The following is a 20827-nucleotide window of genomic DNA, read 5'->3' as shown; positions in this document are numbered from 1 at the left end:
GTGGATAGGAGTAAAATAAAGGTCCAAAGTGTTCCAATGCACCGTCCCACACGGTCCAGAGTAGTATTCCTTAAATAAGAAGCACGTGCACGTTTCAAAGTTTAAACCAACAAATTGAATTATTTGTTCCCATTAGAGTAAATATTCTGATTGCATGCTCTTGGCACAAAGCCTCGCCCACCAGAAGCGCATATCAAGAAATTGTGAAAGCAGTCCACAATTTTTCGTCCATTAAAGTGACCTTATAAGATGTGACACTTTCTTGGGGCAAAATAATCACTGCAACTTTCTTTACATTACATGAGCAGAGTTTCCGCCACTAGCCCATCTCTTTGCTTCTTCAAATGGCAACAGCAGCCTTCTGATGCAATGGGAACCTCCCAGCATGACAGCAACTGGTTACGTGATCGAATGGTGTGTGGTGTCTGAGAAAATTGCCTGTAGTATCAACTGGCAAAATGTACCTGCCAATAAGACCAAAGCAATTGTACAAGGTAGGTAACTGAATGCTAAATTCTTGGGTGAATTTGATTAGCCTAATCATGGTTTTGTTGACACTTCTTTAACTGAGATACCTTGGTGAAAGACCATGGTCCATAGTACAGGTCAACACCAGGGTTAAATAGAGTAGGAGACAAGATACATTACGAAGTAATGGTTACTAGGTAGGATTGAAGGAGTTAAGTGGTTCAATAGCTTTAAACTCCTAGGAGTTGGCGTATTAATGCAAAGTCGGTCTGTGGTTAGGATAAACAGGGGTCTTGTTACAACAAGTGGTCTTGGGCCAACTCCCAACACTTTATTACTCATGCTCACCACAAAAGGCAGCTTCCAGGATTGTTCCTCTCGTTAATTGACACTTATGCCTATAGATCTAGTGAATGGGATGTAACATGCCTCAAGCCTAACACTCTGCACTTTTACCTGAACAAGTAGAGATCCACAATGTACTCCTGATCCTTCAGGAGGTGGAAAAATACCACATTGACAGACCATATATTTCAGGATAAAGAGAGAAACAGCTTGCATTTCCATGATTGCAGGGCGTCCCAAAGTGCTTTATAGGCACTGAAGTACTTTCGAAGTGTAGCCACTATAGCAATGTAAGGGAATACAGCAGCTAATATGCACACTGCAAGGTCCCACAAACAACAATGAGTTAAATAACCAGATAACCTGTTTTTTTTTGTGGTACTGGATGAGGGATAAATGTTGGCTGGGATTAACTCCCCAGCTCTTCAATTCTTGCCATGGGCTATTTTACACCCAGCTGAGTGGGTAGATAGGGCTTCATTTTAACATCACATCTGAAAGACAACAGCCTAGAAATTCACTGACGCCAGTCTCGCCAGGGCGCCGGAAGTACCGCCCCGGAAGGAGTCGCGAACGCCCACCGGAAATTCAGTTTCAGCGCCCCAGACGGAAGCGCAGCGCTACTTGAGGCGCCCCGCATCCCTCTTGGGGCGCTGCAACTGAAAACCACAGCGCAACATGCCGCAGCACCACACGCTGCGGCACGGCGTGCTGCGGTACTGCAGGCCTTCCTCCCCTTCTTAAAGGGGAGGGGCCTGCTGCAGCGCAATCGGCGATCGTTGAGTGCCGGCAAAAGAGCCCGGCACCAAGGAGAAGTGCCGGGCTCCTGGGACACAGCTGGCACAATGCAGGGGGGTGCTCAGGAGGCCGGGGACGGCGGCACGAAGAGGTGCTGGCAGTCGGCCAGCAAAAAAAATGGCCACCCCGCACCTCCGCGCCTCTACCGCCGCAGGTAGGCCCCCCTGAACCGGTCGCAAATTGCGACCGGCGTTAAAGCAGGGGGCGCTACCAAATTTCGTGATCGGGGTGGTAGCGGGGCGCTGTGCATGCCGATGACGTCATCGGTAGCGGCGCAGTGCTAACGGCTAGCGCCGCCATTAGCGTCCCGCTAAATTTAGCGGGAGGCGTGGCCAGTGGCGTAAAACCCACTAAGTGCCCTCTTTGGGCGCTAACGGTGGCGCAGCCCACTGAATTTCTAGGCCAACATTTCTTGTTAGTGCAGCACTTCCTCAGTACTGAACTGAAATGTTGGTCTCGATTAGGAACTTAAGTCTCAAGTGCAGCTTGAACCAACAACCTTCTGACTCCGAGGCAAGCTTGCTACCACTGATCCAAGGTTGTCAGTAAATAATTTATAACTTATGTAGTACTATGAGAAATGTATATCCACAGAAGCAAGTTAAGACGGTAGATAAAATAGAGATACAAAATCTAACTTTCACCATCCTTTGAACTGTTTTGAGTCCAACCTAAGAAATCATTTTAAGATTTTAGTTCCTTTCCAGAGTCCTTTAAACTGAGTCTTTTAATGAGCTGTTTAGTGATGCTCATTTAGGCATGTGTTGGCAGAGAAATACAATGGATTTTAGTGGCACTGAAAATGAACAGCAAGGAATGTGTGTCAAAATAAACAGCTCATGTCACAGATTCTGACTTTGAGACAATAATAGCAGGATGCCTCCGATGGGACAGCTGTTACTAATAATGACTGTGGCTGCCTCTTTATCGCAGCAGAGAACTGCCTGCATTGATCAATTAATAAAAATAACTTTGTCCTGCTAGCACCTGTATTCCACACAGCAGCTGTGCGTTTACTTCACCACATGCAACAACAACTTGCGTTCATATCGCGCCTTTAACGTAGTAAAACATCCCAAACGATGTTCCCTCTAAGCTGCGCGCGTGTGCGGCCATTGCAGTAAACTGCAAGGTCCCACGCAGGCCGCTCACAAGCTTTCACGTTGGAAATACCACGCATGCGTAGAAATTTAAAGGGACCATGCATTGAAAGAAACAGGCCACGCAGAACAAAGCACAGCTTCCAGGGAACATTGGTCCCAGGGCGCTTCACAGGAGCATCATCAAACAAAATTTGACACCGAGTCACATAAGGAAATATTTGGGCACGTGACCAAAAGCTTGGCCAAAGAGATTGCTTTTAAGGATAGTCTTAAAGGAGGAGAGAGGCGGAGAGGTTTAGGGAGGGAATTAGAGAGCCTTGGGCCCAGGCAGCTGAAGGCACGGCCGCCAATGGTGTTGCGATTAAAATCAGGGATGTGCAAGAGTGCAGAATTGGAGGAGTGCAGAGATCTTGGAGGATTGTAGGGCTGGAGGAGGTTACAGAGATAGGGAGGGGCAAGGCCACGGAGGGATTTGAAAACAAGGATGAGAATTTTAAAATCGAGGTTTTGCTGGAACAGGAGCCAGTGTAAGTCAGCGAGCACAGGGGTGACGGGGGAACAGGACTTGGTACGAGTTAGGATACGGGCAGCAGAGTTTTGGATGAGCTCCAGTTTATGGAGGGTGGAAGATGGGAGGCCGGCCAGGATAGCGTTGGAATAGTCAAGTCTGGAGGTAACGACGTCATGAATGAGTATATCAGCAGCAGATGAGCTGAGGCAGGGACGGAGACAGGTGATGTTACGGATATAGGCGGTCTTGGTGATGAAGTGGATATCGGGTTGGAAGCTCATTTCAGGATCAAATAGGGCACCAAGGTTGCAAATGGTCTGGTTCAGCCTTAGTGACCAGGGAGAGGGACGGAGTCGGTGGCTAGGGAACGGAGTTTGTGGCGGGGACCAAAGACGATGGCTTCGGTCTTCCCAATATTTAGTTGGAGGAAATTTCTGCTCATCCAGGACATATAAATACACTTCATGATCACCTATGGCATTGCACACGGGGACTCAAGACCACATGTAGTTTTCGGGTAAAGTGGGATTATTTGGAGCAGGGTGAGGGGAATTAATTGGACCTGTGAACAGAGACATAACCCAGTCCCCATTTTAAAGTCAGACATTTGTATATCATACTTTGATTTTTAAATAGCAAAATTTAGGGTAATTTTGGAAGCGGAGAAGTACAGTTGGTTGGAAAAGAGGAGTTTCTTTGCAGCGTATGTCGAAGAGCTGGGCAATGCAAAACTGAGATGCTACAGTGCCACTACTGGCAGGAGGATGTAATTACAGCATAATAAGTTTAAATCGGCAGTTCCCATTCTAAATGTGGAGATCGAAATTTATAATGGAAATATAAAAATAAGAACAGAATGTTTCACTTTAAAATAGGGACTGAATTAAATCTGAATGACCCTTTTCCAATTATTTCACCCTTCATACACACACACACACAAACAAAACAGAAATCAATTTGAGATCAATTAGCAGAAAATGATTTAAATTTCTCATTAATTTGCAATGCTGATAACCAGAAGTATGCGTTCGCTTTGCTGACCGGCTCTGAAGCTAATAGGACAAAACCGGGTTTAACGGAAAAGCAGCCAAGGCTTTCATTTTAAATCCCAAGAGCCCTGGCCTTCCACTGAATTTAATAAAAGAATATAGCAAAGATACGTTCCAGCTTGAAACAGAATGGGTCCCCATTTCTGTTACAACCTAGATATCATTTTTCAACCTAGGAAGCTTAACATTGACCTAACTTTGAAGGTAGAGATGGGACAACGGCTGACTGTAAATCATTTGACACTTTTCTATGGAAAACTCTGAAAGCAGAGCAACCTCCAATTGCCCTTTTATCATAGTTTTCATGTGCAGTTCCCTACTTAACCAGAGCTTTGTATTGATACTGTTTGCAGGAAAAATAGTGGCTCATTGTAGAGAGCTAGAAGGCAGTATTGTTGGATCTAGGGAATGGTAGCATAGTGGTAATATAGCTGGACTAACAATCCAGAGGCCTGGACTAATGATCCGGAAGAGTTCACAATCCCACCACGGCAGCTGGGGAATTTAAATTCAGTTAATTAAATAAATCTGGCATAAAAAGCTAGTATCAGTAATGGGGACCATGAAACTACCGGATTGTCATAAAACCCCAATCTGGTTCACTGATGTCCTCTAGGGAAGGAAATCTGCCGTCCTTACCCGGTCTGGCCTATATGTGACCCCAGATCCACAGCAATGTGGTTGATTTTTAACTGCCCTCTGAAATGGCCCAGCAAGCCACTCAGTTGCCAAGAAGGCAGCTCACCACCACCTTCTCAAGGGCAATTAGGGACGGGCAATAAATGCTGGCCTTGCCAGCGATGCCCACATCCACAAAAGGTAAAGTGCAATAGATGTCAAAATGGCCCAGAAATTCGGGTCAGGGGCTTCCTGCGGGTGCAAGCCCCCGACCTGCACTTACCTAGCGCGCCGGCCGTTGACGCCTGGGCCTGCGTGCATTTCCGGTCTGTGGCCCGCTGCAGCTCCCGGCGCGCTGTGCTTGCATGATCCAGCGACGTAGTTAGTGCGATGAGCCAGCTGGGATCACGTGAGCACTGGGCAACCAATCGGAGGTTGCAAAAGTTCATTCATGAGTTTGATAGTAAGAACTGTCAAACTCATGAAAACTCCGGGCGCCCAAAACAGTACTTAAACTTCAAATAAAAGTTTTTAAAAAATCCCACTAATTAAATGAACTATTAATAACTGTAAAAAAACTAATTTAAACAATTAATCAAATTTTTGAAAAAAATAATTTTTTTAAAAATCGGGTCTAAAAATAAACTTACCTTACTGTAAAGTCTTTAAAAATAATAAACCTGTGGAAAAAAAATTCTAACTTTAATTAATAGACCACTTACCTTTTAAAACTAAGTACTTACGTCTGGTTTTTAAATGTGCAAAAAGTGCAGGCCTTCACGCACGGGCAAACCTGTCAAAAAACCGGAAGTTCAACGTGCACGCGCTGCCTCATACGTCGCACGCGTTTCACCTCTTAACCCCTTCGTTCAGGGGACTGGAAGTGCCGTTTTCCCGCGCATGCGCTGTGCGTGCAAGAAACCGGCACTTCCATCGGGTGCACGCGTGGGTACTCCGTCCGTACTCACGCGTTGGGACCTGAATTTCTGGGCCTATGTTGCCATATTGGATTGAGGATCAAATTGCATTTCAAACCATTGTTATTGAACGAACTATTAAAAGAACAAAATGTTCTTCCACACAAAAGTGATGCTCAAAAATTGTTCATTGTTGCTGACTTGTGGTCATGTTTAAAGATAAAACCAGAGGTAGTAAATTAACCACCTTTCAGTTAATATTACAATTACACATTGTGCTAAACTTACAACCCAGCCAAATGGAGAACTTCTTTAGGGGAAAAATAATAAAGGATTGTTAGATGATGAGAGGGATATTGCTGTGTGAAAGCTATACTGAAATGCTGTGGATTTCTTTTCCAGACAATATTGAGCCAATGCGCCTCTATAACATTTTGGTTTACCCTCTCTTCGATGGTTTACCAGGCGTTCCAGCGTTTACTCAGGCCTATTCAAAAGAAGGTGGTAAGTACTATGAATAAAGTTTGGTATTTTGCTTTTGTACACTATCAAATTAAAAAAATATATAATTTGCTGTTTATAATTGGTACAACAGGGAAGATTTAATGATTGTGGAATGGATGAAAAATGATGATGAGCATGCCTGTCATTTCCTGATGTACACTTCTCAGTGTTCAAGCATGCAAAATCAGCCCTAATGTGACATATTAATATCCTGAATGTGTAAGTAAGATTCATAGGCACCAGCCGTCTCCTGTACCTCGCTCAAGTTGCAATTCCTCACTGACCTTGGGTGGTGCATGTCAGCAGACTATTTTGGCGTGTCTGACATCACATTTGAGCTGAACACAGTCCTCCGAGTAAATCCACACTTTCCAGCATGGGAGAATGATCAGGAGTGGGATACCTGGCTGAATCTTTCCCTCTCTCTTTTTAGAGGTCATCTAACTCAACATAGCCCACTGATTGAACCTTGCTGATCTGGGTGGCTTCTCAGTTCTACACTGGGTAGTGCAGTGAGATGTTGGGTATGCAGTTGAACATTTTAAACACTTCTGATAGACAGCATTTGATTGCCAATTTGGCTTCGGAGAAGATCGGTCAAATTGGGACACTATCAATCACGTGGAATAAATGATGATTCTCCTGACACACAGCCTTTTTATTTCTTTGTTCTTGGGATGTGGGTGAGGCATCCTGGCAGCCCAATAATCTATTTTTGGTGCCTGATAGAAATTGGAAACCCCAATTTTGTCTCTGTGACTGAAACAAAATGAACATATAAGGGGCTAAAAATTGAGTAGCGCCCCCGCGCCGGAAATTGAGTGGTTACGCCCCAAGAGGGAAGCCGGGCGCTACTGGAAGCACCCCACATCTCTCTTGGGGTGCTGTGAGTCAATATCGTGGGGCCCAGCTGTGCCCCCGGGGATCGGGAGTGCCGGCAAAAGAGCCTGGTAATGACATCATTGCCGGCGGCGCAGCATCGTGGGGCGTTATCGGTCAGCGCCGCCGCTAACCTCCCGCTGAATTTCGCGGGAGGCGTGGGCGGCGCCGTGCCCGGGTGCTAGTTGCTTTGCGCCCTCTTAGGGCGCTAACGGGAAGCGCAAAGCAACCCAATTTTTCCCCCAAGGTCTTTCAAATAATCCATCATTTGATTAAGTTATAGAGCAAAATTCAGGCAGCCATTACAATTTTGCAAGGAAGTGCTTCACATAACACAACTCTAAAATTATATTAAAATGTCTCAGAGTGAAAACTACTGTTGTCACATTTTAGCAAGAGGAAAATCTGCTGGAGTTCCTGCTCCTATTCTGTTTGCACATGTGGCTGCCAGGTGAGCAGAGGATTAGGCTCCCCGTAGTCTTTGAGACTCACACATGAAGAATGTCCACTTGGGCAAGGTAGCTTCCATGGAAAAGTAGAGCAGCAAGGAGATTGGTAGGGAAGGGAAGGGAGAAAATTGGCAGAAAAAGGTGAGAGGAAATCATTTTAAAAAGTCCTGCTAGCTCTCACACTGATGTTATTAATATTGCAGCCCCGCGACGTAGCCCCGTAATTAGATCTAAGCAGATCTGGAAGACCAAAGTACGGCTTGAGTGGGATGAGCTTCCAATTGATGATCGGAATGGTTTTATCAGGAACTACACAGTGTTATACAAAAATAAGAATGGCAAGCTAAAATGTAAGTAAAACCACCAGTAATGACTTTGATCAATTTAATTACGATTAGGGTAACTTAATTGTTACGACTCCAATTCAACAACAAAGCAACAACAACTTACATTTATATAGCGCCTTTAACGTAATAAAACATCCCAAGGCACTTCATGGGAGCGATATCGAAATTTGACACCGAGCCATATACAGGAAACTTTGTTATATCCGGCACCGACGGGACCGAGCTGTTGCCGATCTATCAAAACTGCCGGACATACCAGCGTTAATGTTGAAGCATACGGAGGTTTTCATCTCCGTATCTGACAACAAACACTGTTGCTTAGCAACAGCTTCTAAACAGTCGGCCCGTACCTTGGAAGCATCTCTGTAGCTTAGCAACAGCTTCAGAGAGACTTTCCAGAGCCTGACTGTTGAAAAAAAAGCCACGAGAAGAAATAAAACCTAACAAAACGGCTCCTGATTTCTGCCGGTAGATCGAGGTTTCCAGACATACAACCTCCGGATAAACCAAAGTCTCCTGTAAGATGTTAGGGCAGAGGACCAAAAGCTGGGTCAAAGAGATAGGTTTTAAGAAGCGACTTAAAGGAGGATAGAGAGGCGGAGAGGTTTAGGGAGGGAATTCCAGAGCTTAGGGCCTAGGCAGCTGAAGGCGCGGCCACCAATGGTGGCGCGATTAAAATCAGGGATGTTCAAGAGACCAGAAATGGCAGAGTGCAGAGATCTCGGAAATTGCCATTTTCACTGCCTCCAGCACATTTAATGAAAAATTGTGGTACTGTGACAGCATCAGGAAATAATTGTTCTAGTAGACATGTTGAGCTACCTTTATTTTAGGGGCATAAGAGTACAAGAGTAAAAAAGTAATAAATTTATACAAGGCAAGGTTTAGGCCACATTTGGCGTACTGTGCACAGTTTTTTAAATGATGAAGCTTTTTGACAGATTGATTAGGGAAAGACTTTCCTGTGTTATGGACTCAACAATTTAAAATTTTCATGGACAATGGGGAGAGTGGTTAGGAGGAATTCCTTTACACGTCATGTAATGCTTTATCACAGGAAGTGGCTGAGGTGGCGAGAGTTGCATCTTTTAATGGAAAACTGGATGAAGCAGAAAAAAATACAAGGCTGTTCGGAGAACGCGTCAATGGGAATAGTTGTAGATTGCTCGAGCAAAGAGCCAGCATGGACACGATGGGCTGAATGGCCTCCTCCTGGTCTGCAAACTTGTATGGAGGTGGACCGCCTGGGCGGGGGAGGCCCAAGGTATCCTTGTGGGGCCAGAGAGGGCCACTCCTGCTCCTCCTCACCCAAAAGGAAGCATTTGTTAAAAAAAATGTTAAAAATAGACGTTGGGATTAGCCAGTCTTAGGGGCACGACATTGCTATTTAAATGAGGTTTCCACTCCGCTGGGCTTCCATGCCTGAAGTCAGGTCAGTATAAATGGTAGGGAGAGGGAACGCATCGGTAATGTGGTAAGAGCACCCCCTGCCATCTGACCCCCATACGAATAACCACTCGGTCAAAGAAAACTATAGACAGGCTGCTGCCTGCTGCCATCTTGGATATAAAGAGACATCAAAGACATAATTTTCACAATTGTTATACCTGCTTACCAAGCCATAATCCATCACTTCTGATAGAGCCTCTGGCCTTGGTTACCATCCTAGCCCATTTCATTAGCGGTTTGTCTGCAGAATTTCTTTGACTCCAACAGACGTATTTAACTTTTCTTCTCTCCTCAGCTGTTGTGGTAAATGGATCTGAGCACCATTACATCCTTACTGGTCTGTCGGCAAACACAGAGTATGATGTGACCATCATTGCCTCCACGGACGCAGGGGGCACCATTGGCTCCAGTCTGACCATCACTACCAAGACATTTGGTAAGAATTAAAACATGGATGCCCAGACCTTTGTGGTTTTGCAAGGTTTCAAAGAAATAATGTACCATCTTTAGAACAATAAAATATTTCTTCAGCCTGATTTAAGTATTTTACTAAATAATGTATTAATAAAGTTTTCTTGTTGCACAATTTCTTACTGATTTTAATTGCAGCAGAATATGTCTTAATTTTGATTTCTTGTTTGGTAATTTAGTACAATTGATACAGTTTGCAGGGAAGAGCTGCAAAGATGACAAAGTGTGTAATCTATGCCAAAACAATTTACTTCAACAAAATTATAATTAATGCAAATAAATGCACTGTGAAAACTTGTCTTGAGCAGAGAACATATGATAGCAGGTCTGCACCCTCGGCAACGCCCCTCAACCAATGCCCAGCCTGGAAGGAGCTGGAGGCAAAGAAGTTGAGAGCTGCAGTGACCTTGACTGCCACGGGCAATGTTGTGAAAGTTGGTTGTAGGACTTGTTGCAGGAGATAAAGTAACTCTGTGACAGCCTTCCTAGAGAAGCACAGCTCCTCAGAGAACTGCAGCTATGTTGTCCTGGGCCTATACACTCCATTAGGAGCTGAGGATTCTCGGTGTCCTTGTACACGAATCACTGAAAGTTAGCATGCAGGTACAGCAAGCAATTAGGAAAGCAAATGATACATTGGCCTTTATTACAAGAGGATTTGAGTATAAGAATAAAAACATCTTACTGCAATTATATAGGGCCCTGGTGAGACCACACCTGGAGTATTGTGTAGAGTTTTGGTCTCTTTACCTAAGGAAGGATATACTTGCCATAAAGGGAGTGCAATGAAGGTTCACCAGACTGGTTCCTGGGATGGGGGGATTGTCCTATGAGGAGAGATTGAGTAGATTAGGCCTATATTCTCTGGAGTTTAGAAGAATGAGAGGTGATCTCATTGAAACATACAAAACTCTTACAGGACTTGACAGGGTAAATGCAGGGAGGATGTTTCCCCCTGGCTGAGGAGTTTAGAACCAGGGGTCACAGTCTCAGAATAAGGGGTCGGCCATTTAGGACTGAGATGAGGAGAAATTTCTTCACTCAGAGGGTGGTGAATCTTTGGAATTCTCTACCCCAGAGGGCTGTGGAGGCTCAGTCATTGAGTATATTCAAGACAGAGATTGATAGATTTTTGAATATTAAGGGAATCAAGGGATATGGGGATAGTGCAGGAAAGTGGAGATGAGGTAGAAGATCAGCCATGATCTTATTGAATGGTGGAGCAGGCTCGAAGGGCCAAATGGCTGACTCCTGCTCCTATTTCTTATGTTCTTATGATTCCTGTGAGCAAGTCTCCTTCTATTTGGTCCCACTGCAGCTGTAGCTCTAATAGGAACATAGAAGATAGGAGCAGGAGTAGGCCATTCAGCCCTTCGAGCCTGCTCCACCATTCAATGAGATCATGGCTGATCATCCAAATTCAGTAGCCTGTCCCTGCCTTCTCCCCATATCCCTTGATCCCTTTAGCCTTAAGAAATATATCCAACTCCGTCTTGAATATATTTAATGAACTGGCCTCCACCGCCTTCTGTGGCAGAGAATTCCACAGGTTCACCACTCTCTGGGTGAAGAAATTCCTCCTCATTTCAGTCCTAAATGGCTTACCCCTTATCCTTAGACTATGACCCCTGGTTCTGGACTCCCCAGCCATCATAAACATCCTTCCTGCATCTAGTCTGTCCAGGCCTGACAGAATTTTATAGGTTTCGATGAGATCCCCTCTCAATCTTCTAAACTCCAGTGAGTATAAGCCCAATCGACACAATCTCTCCTCACACGTCATTCCTGCCATCCCAGGTATCAGCCTGGTGAATCTTCGCTGCACTCCTTCCATGGCAAGAACGTCCTTCCTCAGGTAAGGCGACCAAAACTGCACACAATACTCAAGGTGCGGTCTCAATTGCTCCTTTCTCCAGTCGCTGCTCCTCCTCTTCATCGTCATCGTCCACTAGCCAGTGTGCAATTGCCAGAAAGACCTCCACGATCAAAAGAGAGTATTGTCAGGAGCCCCTTAGGAATTGAGAACATTGCACAGCCACTACAAGAACTTAAGTCATCTAAGTGGGGGGGGAAAAACACTATCTAGTGTTATGTTCATTAATAACTAGACATTCTTATTATGAACACAGCTAGCTTTTGCTAGTTACTTTATTGAGCACATGTGGACTGGTACAGTATCTGTGGAGGCTTCCATCTTGACTGTTGCCTTGTGGGTAGCCTAGTGCCTCATGGGTAATGTAGTCTTAATATATATACATCTGGGTAGTGTAGTCTTATACATACAGCTATATCCAGCTCTACACAGCTCTACGGCTCCACCTAGTGTCCACTATAGAATGACATGTTATTGATCATTACATCCCCCTTTGAGGTTTAACAAAATCAATATCAATCAACTTTCAAGAAGACAATAAAGATAATATCAGTAACACTTTTGTTAGTGCTCTATAAACATAAACATTTTCAAAACAGTCAACACATTTTCAAAGCTTTACATTGTACTCAAAGATTGTACCCAAAGGCTCTTTTACTTCACGTGTGGATCTTCTCAACACGGGTAAGTCTGATGTGTCTTCATGAGATTGTTCTGGCGGTGAATGACAAGATGCAGTTGCAGCATTGTCATCAATCTGCTCTTGTATAGATCGAGGTCTCCTTACGAACTTTGCTTGGAGAGGGTTTCAGTGTTTCCTTCACTCTTCATGCCATAACTCTCAATGTAGTCAATGCACTCTCGAAAAACTGCTGGCAGCTGGATCCCATCATACAGCATAGTCCTCTCAGCAGCCTCGGCTAATGGAACACCAAAGATTGGCCTGAGGGAAGAAGGAGTATCCACCGGAACTGCTTCCTGCTCTGGTGCAGGCTTTTTCTTTTTCTCTTTCCACTGCTTAACAACATCTGCTGCGGTTATATCTTTGGACTTTTTCTCCTTGTGTTTTTCCTCTTTGTGCTTTTCTTCCTTTGGCTTCTCTTTGACCTTAAAGTCTTTTTCTTTCTTCTTGGAGAAACTAGGCTTTTTGAAGACATGGATACCCTTTGGCCTTTTCATCCTTGATGGGCTCTCTGCTTCATGACCTGAGTCATCTGGTCTGCTTATGGCACAGTTTATACAGTAGACTCTCTTGACCAGTTCTAAGTCTTCACAAGCTTTGTCACCTAGTATCGAATCAAGTCTTTCAGCCACAACAGAAAACATGAGATGATGCACTTTGTCTTTGACTGTCACTTTAAGTCTGCATACACCTAAGCTATCTATTTTCTGTCCATTATAGCTCTTCAGTAGTACTGACTTTTTCTGTATTTTGGGCTTTTCTTTCATATTTTTTATGTCACTCATACTGATTAAGTTTGCTTTTGCCCCAGTGTCCAGTTTCAATGTAACTAATGCTCCATTTATCTGCAGTGGGATCATCCATTTGTCCATTTTTACTGCATTGACTTTATGTTCAGCATTGTCCATTTCTGAGGGCTGCACATTTTCTGTATCTTTTTTGATATCGTCACATGACACCATTCCTACAAAAAATGTCTCACTTAAATCAGTGTCCTCAATCACATTAACTTGTTGCTCTTTCGTTGTTTTTACTTTCGAAAAGCATTGTTTGACAAAGCGATTCTTTCCATTACACTTTATGCACATTTTTCCAAACGCTGAGCATTGTCTTAACTGGTGTTTGTAACCACAGCGTTTACAATTAAAATGTCATCCTCCGATTGCTTTTCATTTCTGTTCTGCCCACGTTTCTTCCCCTTGTAGGACACAGAACCGACAGCAGCATTATCACTCTTTATAATCGCATCATTATTGATTTCACTGAACGTCTTCGCGTGCTTTCGAGCTAGCTCGCTGGCTTTGCATATTGTCACAGCATTTTCCAATGTTAGTTCGGTTTCTCTCAACAGACGTTCCCTGTCTTTTTTATTATGAATACCAAACACAATCTGGTCACAAATCATGGATGCTTTGAGCTCAGAGAAATTACATGTCTGTGCTTTCAGTTTCAGATCAGTTATAAAGCTATCAAAAGTCTCATTTTGTTGCTGTGTCCGAGAACGGAAGATGTATCTTTCATACGTCTCATTCTTTTTGAGAGAGCAATGTGCATCAAATTTTTTTAGCACATCTTCTAATTTTTCTCTGTTCTCCACTGGATTAAATACAAATGTATTAAATACCTCTATCGCCTGTGGGCCTGCAACCATAAGCAGCAACGCTATCTTCCTTGCGTCTGGCTTCGTACCGAATCCGATGGCTGCAATGTAGAGTTCGAATTGCTGTTTAAAAGTCTGCCAGTTGTAGTCGATTTTTTCTGTGAGATTCAAACGCTCTGGTGGCTTCAAATTCTCCATGTCGCGTTTCACAATTTTCAGCAGATCTTCACCACCCTGGTACCATGTTATGTTCATTAATAACTAGACACTCTTATTATGAACACAGCTAGCTTTTGCTAGTTGCTTTATTGAGCACATGTGGACTGGTACAGTATCTGTGGAGGCTTCCATCTTGACTGTTGCCTTGTGGGTAGCCTAGTGCCTCATGGGTAATGTAGTCTTAATATATATACATCTGGGTAGTGTAGTCTTATACATACAGCTATATCCAGCTCTACACAGCTCTACGGCTCTACCTAGTGTCCACTATAGAATTACATGTTATTGATCGTTACATCTAGTACAAGCAAAATGTCTCCCAAACCTTTGCAGTATATTAGCTGAGAGCAGGTGAGGATCCCTTTAAATACCGCTGGAAATGGCTGCCTCCCAATTAGTACCGCCCATGGTTTGTGGGTGGGCTGAGGAACCGGCAGCACAAACGTGGGTAGAGACGAAAACGACTTTAGGATCCTAACAATGTCATTCCACCCTGATTGTTGTGTATTAATGAGGCTCCCCTGCCAGCTTCTGGTGGGACCTCTGGCTGCCTATGTCAAAGACCACCCAAAAATTGTAGGCCTAAATGGGGTGGCAGCGAGAACAAAAATTGCCCCCCCCCCCCCCGTTCACTTTTAGCGGAGGTCGAGTATTTTTTTCTATTCATTCACGGGATGTGGGCTTCGCTGGCAAGGTCAGTATTTATTGTCCATCCTTAGTGCCTGCTGAATGTAACTTTAACTTGATGTGCAGGTTTTCGCCCACTAGTTTTGTACCATGAAAAGTTTGTGTTTGACGTTAATAACTGTTACATTTCCAATTATCAGATGATGGAGAAGTTGAAACCTTCCTGATGGTCATCTTTTTATTCTCTCTGTTGATGGCACTGATTTTAATAGCAGCCTGTATCTATCAACGGCGCAGGTATATGGCAGAAATGTGTTTTGACTTGTAAAAATGTTTGAACTACAGTACTAACGAACAACAGAGTATCGGTAGACAATTCTGGAGGCATCGTAGTAAAGTGGCATTTTTTTTTCTTTCTCCGTTTATCTCTTGAATCCACAGAATTAAGAAACATTTCTGGCCCAACATTCCAGATCCTGCAAACAGCACCCTCGCTCAATGGATGCCAAAGAATTTATGGCAGGTAATTCTTGTCCAACTGATCGTTCTTCATGTATGAGTGTGACGAGCTATTTTATCACGAGGAACGGCAGCCCTGTGGATTCTACAGATAGACATCGCTACATATAGATTACCCCCTAAAGAAATCAACTCGGTAGTAGTTATAAGAATCCACTTGTCCAGACATGGCAGTTGGAAAGGTTACCTGTAAACATCTGACATGATTCTCTGACTATATAAGCTGCGTCTTTATGCATTTTTCCACTTCACCTGAAGAAGGAGCAGCGCTCCGAAAGCTTGTGATTTCAAATAAAGCTGTTGGACTATAACCTGGTGTTGTGTGACTTTTTACATTTGTCCAGACAAGCCATGGCAGTGTAGCTCAAGCAACTTCCCACGCACAAGATTAAGTCATCTCCTTGACACTCTTGCTCCTTACAGCTTCAGTTGTAACCATCACAATGGGGCTGTAGCAAAGAGCCAGCATAGGGCCATGATGAGCCAAATGGTTTCCTTCTGTGCTTCTATGGTTGAAATTGAGTTTGTGCAATTTAGGTATTGTACAAGTGCAAATTATTGCTGGTGGTTATTTGGGGAAAGACTGATGACCCAATTTTAAATCACCCACTATAATGCCCACTACACTGCATACAGTTCTGTCCACCACATTACATGAAGGATGTGATCGCACTAGAGAGCGTACAAAGGAGATTTACGAGGATGTTGCCAAGATTGGAGAATTTTAGCTATGAGGAAAGATTGGACAGGCTAGGGTTGTTTTCTTTGGAGCAGAGGAGGCTGAGGGAAGATTTCATTGAGGTGTATAAAATTATGGGGGGCCTAGATAGTGTGGATAGGAAGGTCAATAATAAGGGGGCGTAGATTTAAACTGTAGCATAGTGGTTATGTTACTGGACTAGTAATCCAGAGGCCTGGACTATTTATCCAGAGACTTGAGTTCAAATCCCACCACAACAGCTGGGAAATTTAAACTTAGTTAATTAAATAAATCTGGAATAAAAATCTAATGACAGTAATGGTGACCATGTAACTACCGATTGTCATAAAAACCCACCTGGTTCACTAATGAGGAAATCTGCTGTCCTTACCTGGTCTGGCCTACATGTGACTCCAGACCCATAGCAATGTGGTTGACTCTTAACTGCCCTCTGAAATGGCCGAGCAAGTCACTCCGATAAGGGCAATAAATGCAGGCCTTGCCAGCGATGCCCAAATCCCGTGAATGAATTTTTAAAAATTGATAGAAGGATTAGAGGGGAGTTAGAAGAACTTTTCTCACCCAGAGGGTGGTGGGGGTTTGGAACTCACTGCCTGAAAGGGTGACAGAGGCAGAAACCCTCGTCGCATTTAAAAAGTACTTGGATATGCACTTGAGGTGTCGTAACCTACAGGGCTAAGAGCTGGAAAGTGGGATTAGGCTGGAGAGCTCTTTTTTGTCCGGCACAGCCACAATGGGCCAAATGGCCTCCTTCTGTGCCGTGAATTTCTATGATTCTAAGTTGAGGAAATGGTACTAGCACTAGAAGTTTTCTCTTATTATTTGTTCACAGGATGTGGGTGACACTGGCAGGGCCACATTTATTGCCCGTTCCCGATTGCCCTGAGCAGCTGGTGTTGGGTCTTCTTGGGCTGTTGCACTCCTTGTGCTAATGGTGCTCCCACGATGTAGTTAAGTAGGGAGTAGACAGCATTCTAATAGAGATAAATGTTGCCAGATGCATCACAGAACAGCAACAGTTCTAACTTATCCTACTTTTTGTTTTAAAAGGATGTAAAAGACCTTCAAGAGGAGCAGAGTCCAAAGACTCAGGTCCAGGTTGTCCATTGTGTTGGCCTGACCATAGCCAACATCAGCAGGACCAAGTATTACTGGACACGTGACATAAAGCATGGGAACTATCCAAGGTCTGAGACCAACAGCTTAAATGAAGCTAACAGCAGCACCAGGCAATCCTTACAGGGCTTCAGCTCCTGGCAAAGTGAGTCCGATCCACAGCAACTGGAACATTTCCAGAACCTCCATCTTGCTCCACCGGAGTACAACAATGTGACTGTAAATGACTACAAGAAACATGGGAATCCAACACTTGCTGTTGTCCCATCAGACTCAACCCAGCCCCTTCTCACTTGCTTATCTCAAATTATTCCTAGTGAAGAGCATAACCGATTATTACTATTTCACCGTATCCCTGACAACAGCCAGGGTAAAAATCTGCAGGAGTCAAATGGGAAAGTAGATGAACAGGAACTGTTACACAATTTTCCATTTTTAATGAATTTAAATATAGGTTAAAGTCCTGACACACTAAACTGAACATATTGAGATGCACAAGGCTGAATGCCCGGTCCGTCATAGAAACATAGAAGATAGGAGCAGGAGTAGGCCATTCGGCCCCTCGAGCTTGCTCTGCCATTCAATGAGATCATGGCTGATCATCCAAATTCAGTACCCTGTTCCTGCCTTCTCCCCATATCCCTTGATCCCTTTAACCTTAAGAAATATATCCAACTCCTTCTTGAATATATTTAATGAATTGGCCTCTACTGCCTTCTTTGGCAGAGAATTCCACAGGTTCACCACTCTCTGGGTGAAGAAATTCCTCCTCATCTCTGTCCTAAATGGCTTACCCCTTATCCTTAGACTGTGACCCCTGGTTCTGGACTCCCTGACCATCGGGAACATCCTTCCAGCATCTAGTCTGTCTAGTCCTGATAGAATTTTATAAGTTTCGATGAGATCCCCTCTCATTCTTCTAAACTCCAGCGAGTACAAGCCCAATCGACCCAATCTCTCCTCATACATCATTCCTGCCATCCCAGGTATCAGCCTGGTGAATCTTCGCTGCACTCCTTCCATGGCAAGAACATCCTTCCTCAGATAAGGTGACCAAAACTGCACACAATACTCAAGATGTGGCCTCACCAAGGCCCTGTACAACTGCAGCAAGACATCCTGGTTCCTGTAATCAAACCCTCTCGCTACGAAGGCCAACATACCATTTGCCTTCTTAACCGCCTGCTGCACCTGCATGCTTACCTTCAGCGACTGGTGCACAAGGACGCCCAGGTCTCGTTGCACTTCCCCTTCTCCCAATCTATTGCCATTCAGATAATAATCTGCCTTCCTGTTTTTGACACCAAAGTGGATAACCTCGCATATATCCATGTTATCTTGCATCTGCCATGCTTCTGCCCAATCACCCAACCTGTCCAAATCATACTGGAGTTTCTCAGCATCCTCCTCACAGCACACACGCCCACCCAGCTTTGTGTCATCTACAAACCTGGAGATATTACATCTAGTTTCCTCATCCAGATCATTAATATATATTGTGAATAGCTGGGGTCCAAGGACCGATCCCTACGGTACCCCACTAGTCACTGCCTGCCACTCGGAAAAAGACCCGTTTATTCCAACTCTTTGCTTTCTGTCTGCCAACCAGTTCTCTATCCAAGTCAATACCTTGCCCCCAATCCCATGTGCCTTAACTTTACACGCTAATCTCTTATGCGGGACCTTATCGAAAGCCTTTTGAAAATCCAAATACACCACATCCACTGGTTCTCCCTAATCTATTTTACCAGTTACATCCTCAAAAAATTCCAGTAGATTAGTCAAGCACGATTTACCTTTTGGGTAAAGCCATGTTGACTTTGTCCGATCCTGTCACTTTTTTCCAAGTGCTCTGCTATTACATCCTTTATAATGGACTCTAGCATTTTCCCCACTACCGATGTCAGGCTTACCAGTCTGTAATTCCCTGTTTTCTCTCTACCACCCTTTTTGAACAGTGGGGTAACATTAGCTACCTGCCAATCCATGGGTACTGATCCAAAGTCTATCAAATTTTGGAAGTTGACCAGCAATGCATCTGCTATTTCTAGGGCCACTTCCTTAAGTACCCTAGGATGTAGATTATCAGGCCCTGGGGATTTATCGGCCCTCAATCCCATCAATTTCCCTAACACCATTTCCCTACAAATACTGATTTCTCTCAGTTCCTCCCTTTCATTAGACCCTATGTTCCCCGACATCTTTGGGAGGTTATTTGTGTCCTGTGTGAAGACAGAAGTAAAGTATGTATTTAATTGGTCTGCCATTTCTTTGTTCCCCATTATAAATTCCCCTGATTCTGACTGCAAGGGACCTATGCTTGACTTCACCAATCTTTTTCTCTTCACACATCTATAAAAGCTTTTACAGTCAGTTTTTATGTTCCCTGCAAGCTTACTCTCATACTCTATTTTCCCCCTCTTAATTAATCCCTTTGTCCTCCTTTGTTGGATCCTAAACTGCTCCCAATCCTCAGGTTTACTGCTTTTTCTGGCCAATTTATATGTCCACTCCTTGGATGTTATGCTATCCCTAATTTCCCTTGTTAGCCACGGTTGAGTCACCTTTTTTGTTTTATTTTTATGCCAAACTGGGATGAACAAATTCTGTAGTTCATCCATGCGAACATTGAATGTTTGCCATTGCTCATCCACAGTCAGCCCTTTGAGTGACATTCCCCAATCAATCCTACCCAATTCGCACCTCATACCATTGTAGTCTCCTTTATTTAAATTCAGGACCCTAGTCTCTGAGTCAACTATTTCACTCTCCATCTTAATGAAGAATTCTATCATATTATGATCGCTCCGACCCAAGGGGCCTCGCACAACAAGATTGCTAATTAATCCTTTCTCATTACATAATACCCAGTCTAAGATGGCCTGATCTCTAGTTGGTTCCTCGACATATTGGTCCAGGAAACCATCCCATATACACTCCAGGAATTCCTCCTCCACAGTATTGTTACTAATTTGGTTAGCCCAATCTATATGTAGATTAAAGTCACCCATGATAACTGCTGTGCCCTTATTGCACGCTTCTCTAATTTCCCGTTTAATGCCATCTCCGACCTCCGCATTACTGTTTGGAGGTCTATATACCACTCCCACTAACGTTTTCTGCCCCTTGGTATTTCTCAGTTTACCCATAAATATTCCACATCATCAGAGCTAATATCCTTCCTTTCAATTGTGTTAATCCCCTCTTTAACCAGCAATGCTACCCCGCCTCCTTTTCCTTTCTGCCTATCTTTCCTGAATATTGAATACCCCTGGATGTTGTTCATTGTTCGTATGTTTGTATAACAACAACAACTTGTATTTCTATAGTGCCTTTAACATAGTAAAACATCCCAAGGCACCTCACAGGAGCATTTTCAAACAAAATTTGACAGCAAGCCACATGAGATACCACCATGCATCATTCTGAAATGTAGATCGTAATGAAATGAGAGCAAAATTCTTGAAAGAACCTACCCTTATTGTCATCCTGGATAGGTAAATGGTGTTAAAACCGCAAAGGTCTTGAAGTAAATGGGTATTACGCCTCAGTCACCATAGCA

General features: G+C 43.8%; 1 protein-coding gene across 1 annotated transcript in view; it reads left to right on the top strand.

Annotated features, from left to right (window-relative positions):
• LOC147108099 (interleukin-6 receptor subunit beta-like) overlaps positions 1–20126 on the top strand; it is a 107097-nt gene extending 86971 nt beyond the window's left edge. The window contains exons 9-15 of the mRNA XM_086004586.1: positions 309–494; positions 6212–6313; positions 7845–7991; positions 9733–9873; positions 15110–15206; positions 15351–15432; positions 17200–20126. Of these exons, the coding sequence (XP_085860712.1) occupies positions 309–494; positions 6212–6313; positions 7845–7991; positions 9733–9873; positions 15110–15206; positions 15351–15432; positions 17200–17724 (1280 nt within the window). The 3' untranslated portion in view covers positions 17725–20126. The remainder of the gene's footprint in view (positions 1–308; positions 495–6211; positions 6314–7844; positions 7992–9732; positions 9874–15109; positions 15207–15350; positions 15433–17199) is intronic.
• The last annotated feature ends 701 nt before the right edge of the window (positions 20127–20827 follow it).

The sequence above is a fragment of the Somniosus microcephalus genome, chromosome 13, assembly GCF_052327205.1.
Source record: "Somniosus microcephalus isolate GS21.2 chromosome 13, FLI_Smic_1.0, whole genome shotgun sequence".
Classification (NCBI taxonomy): domain Eukaryota; kingdom Metazoa; phylum Chordata; class Chondrichthyes; order Squaliformes; family Somniosidae; genus Somniosus; species Somniosus microcephalus.
This window is presented reverse-complemented; position numbering and strand designations above follow the sequence as displayed.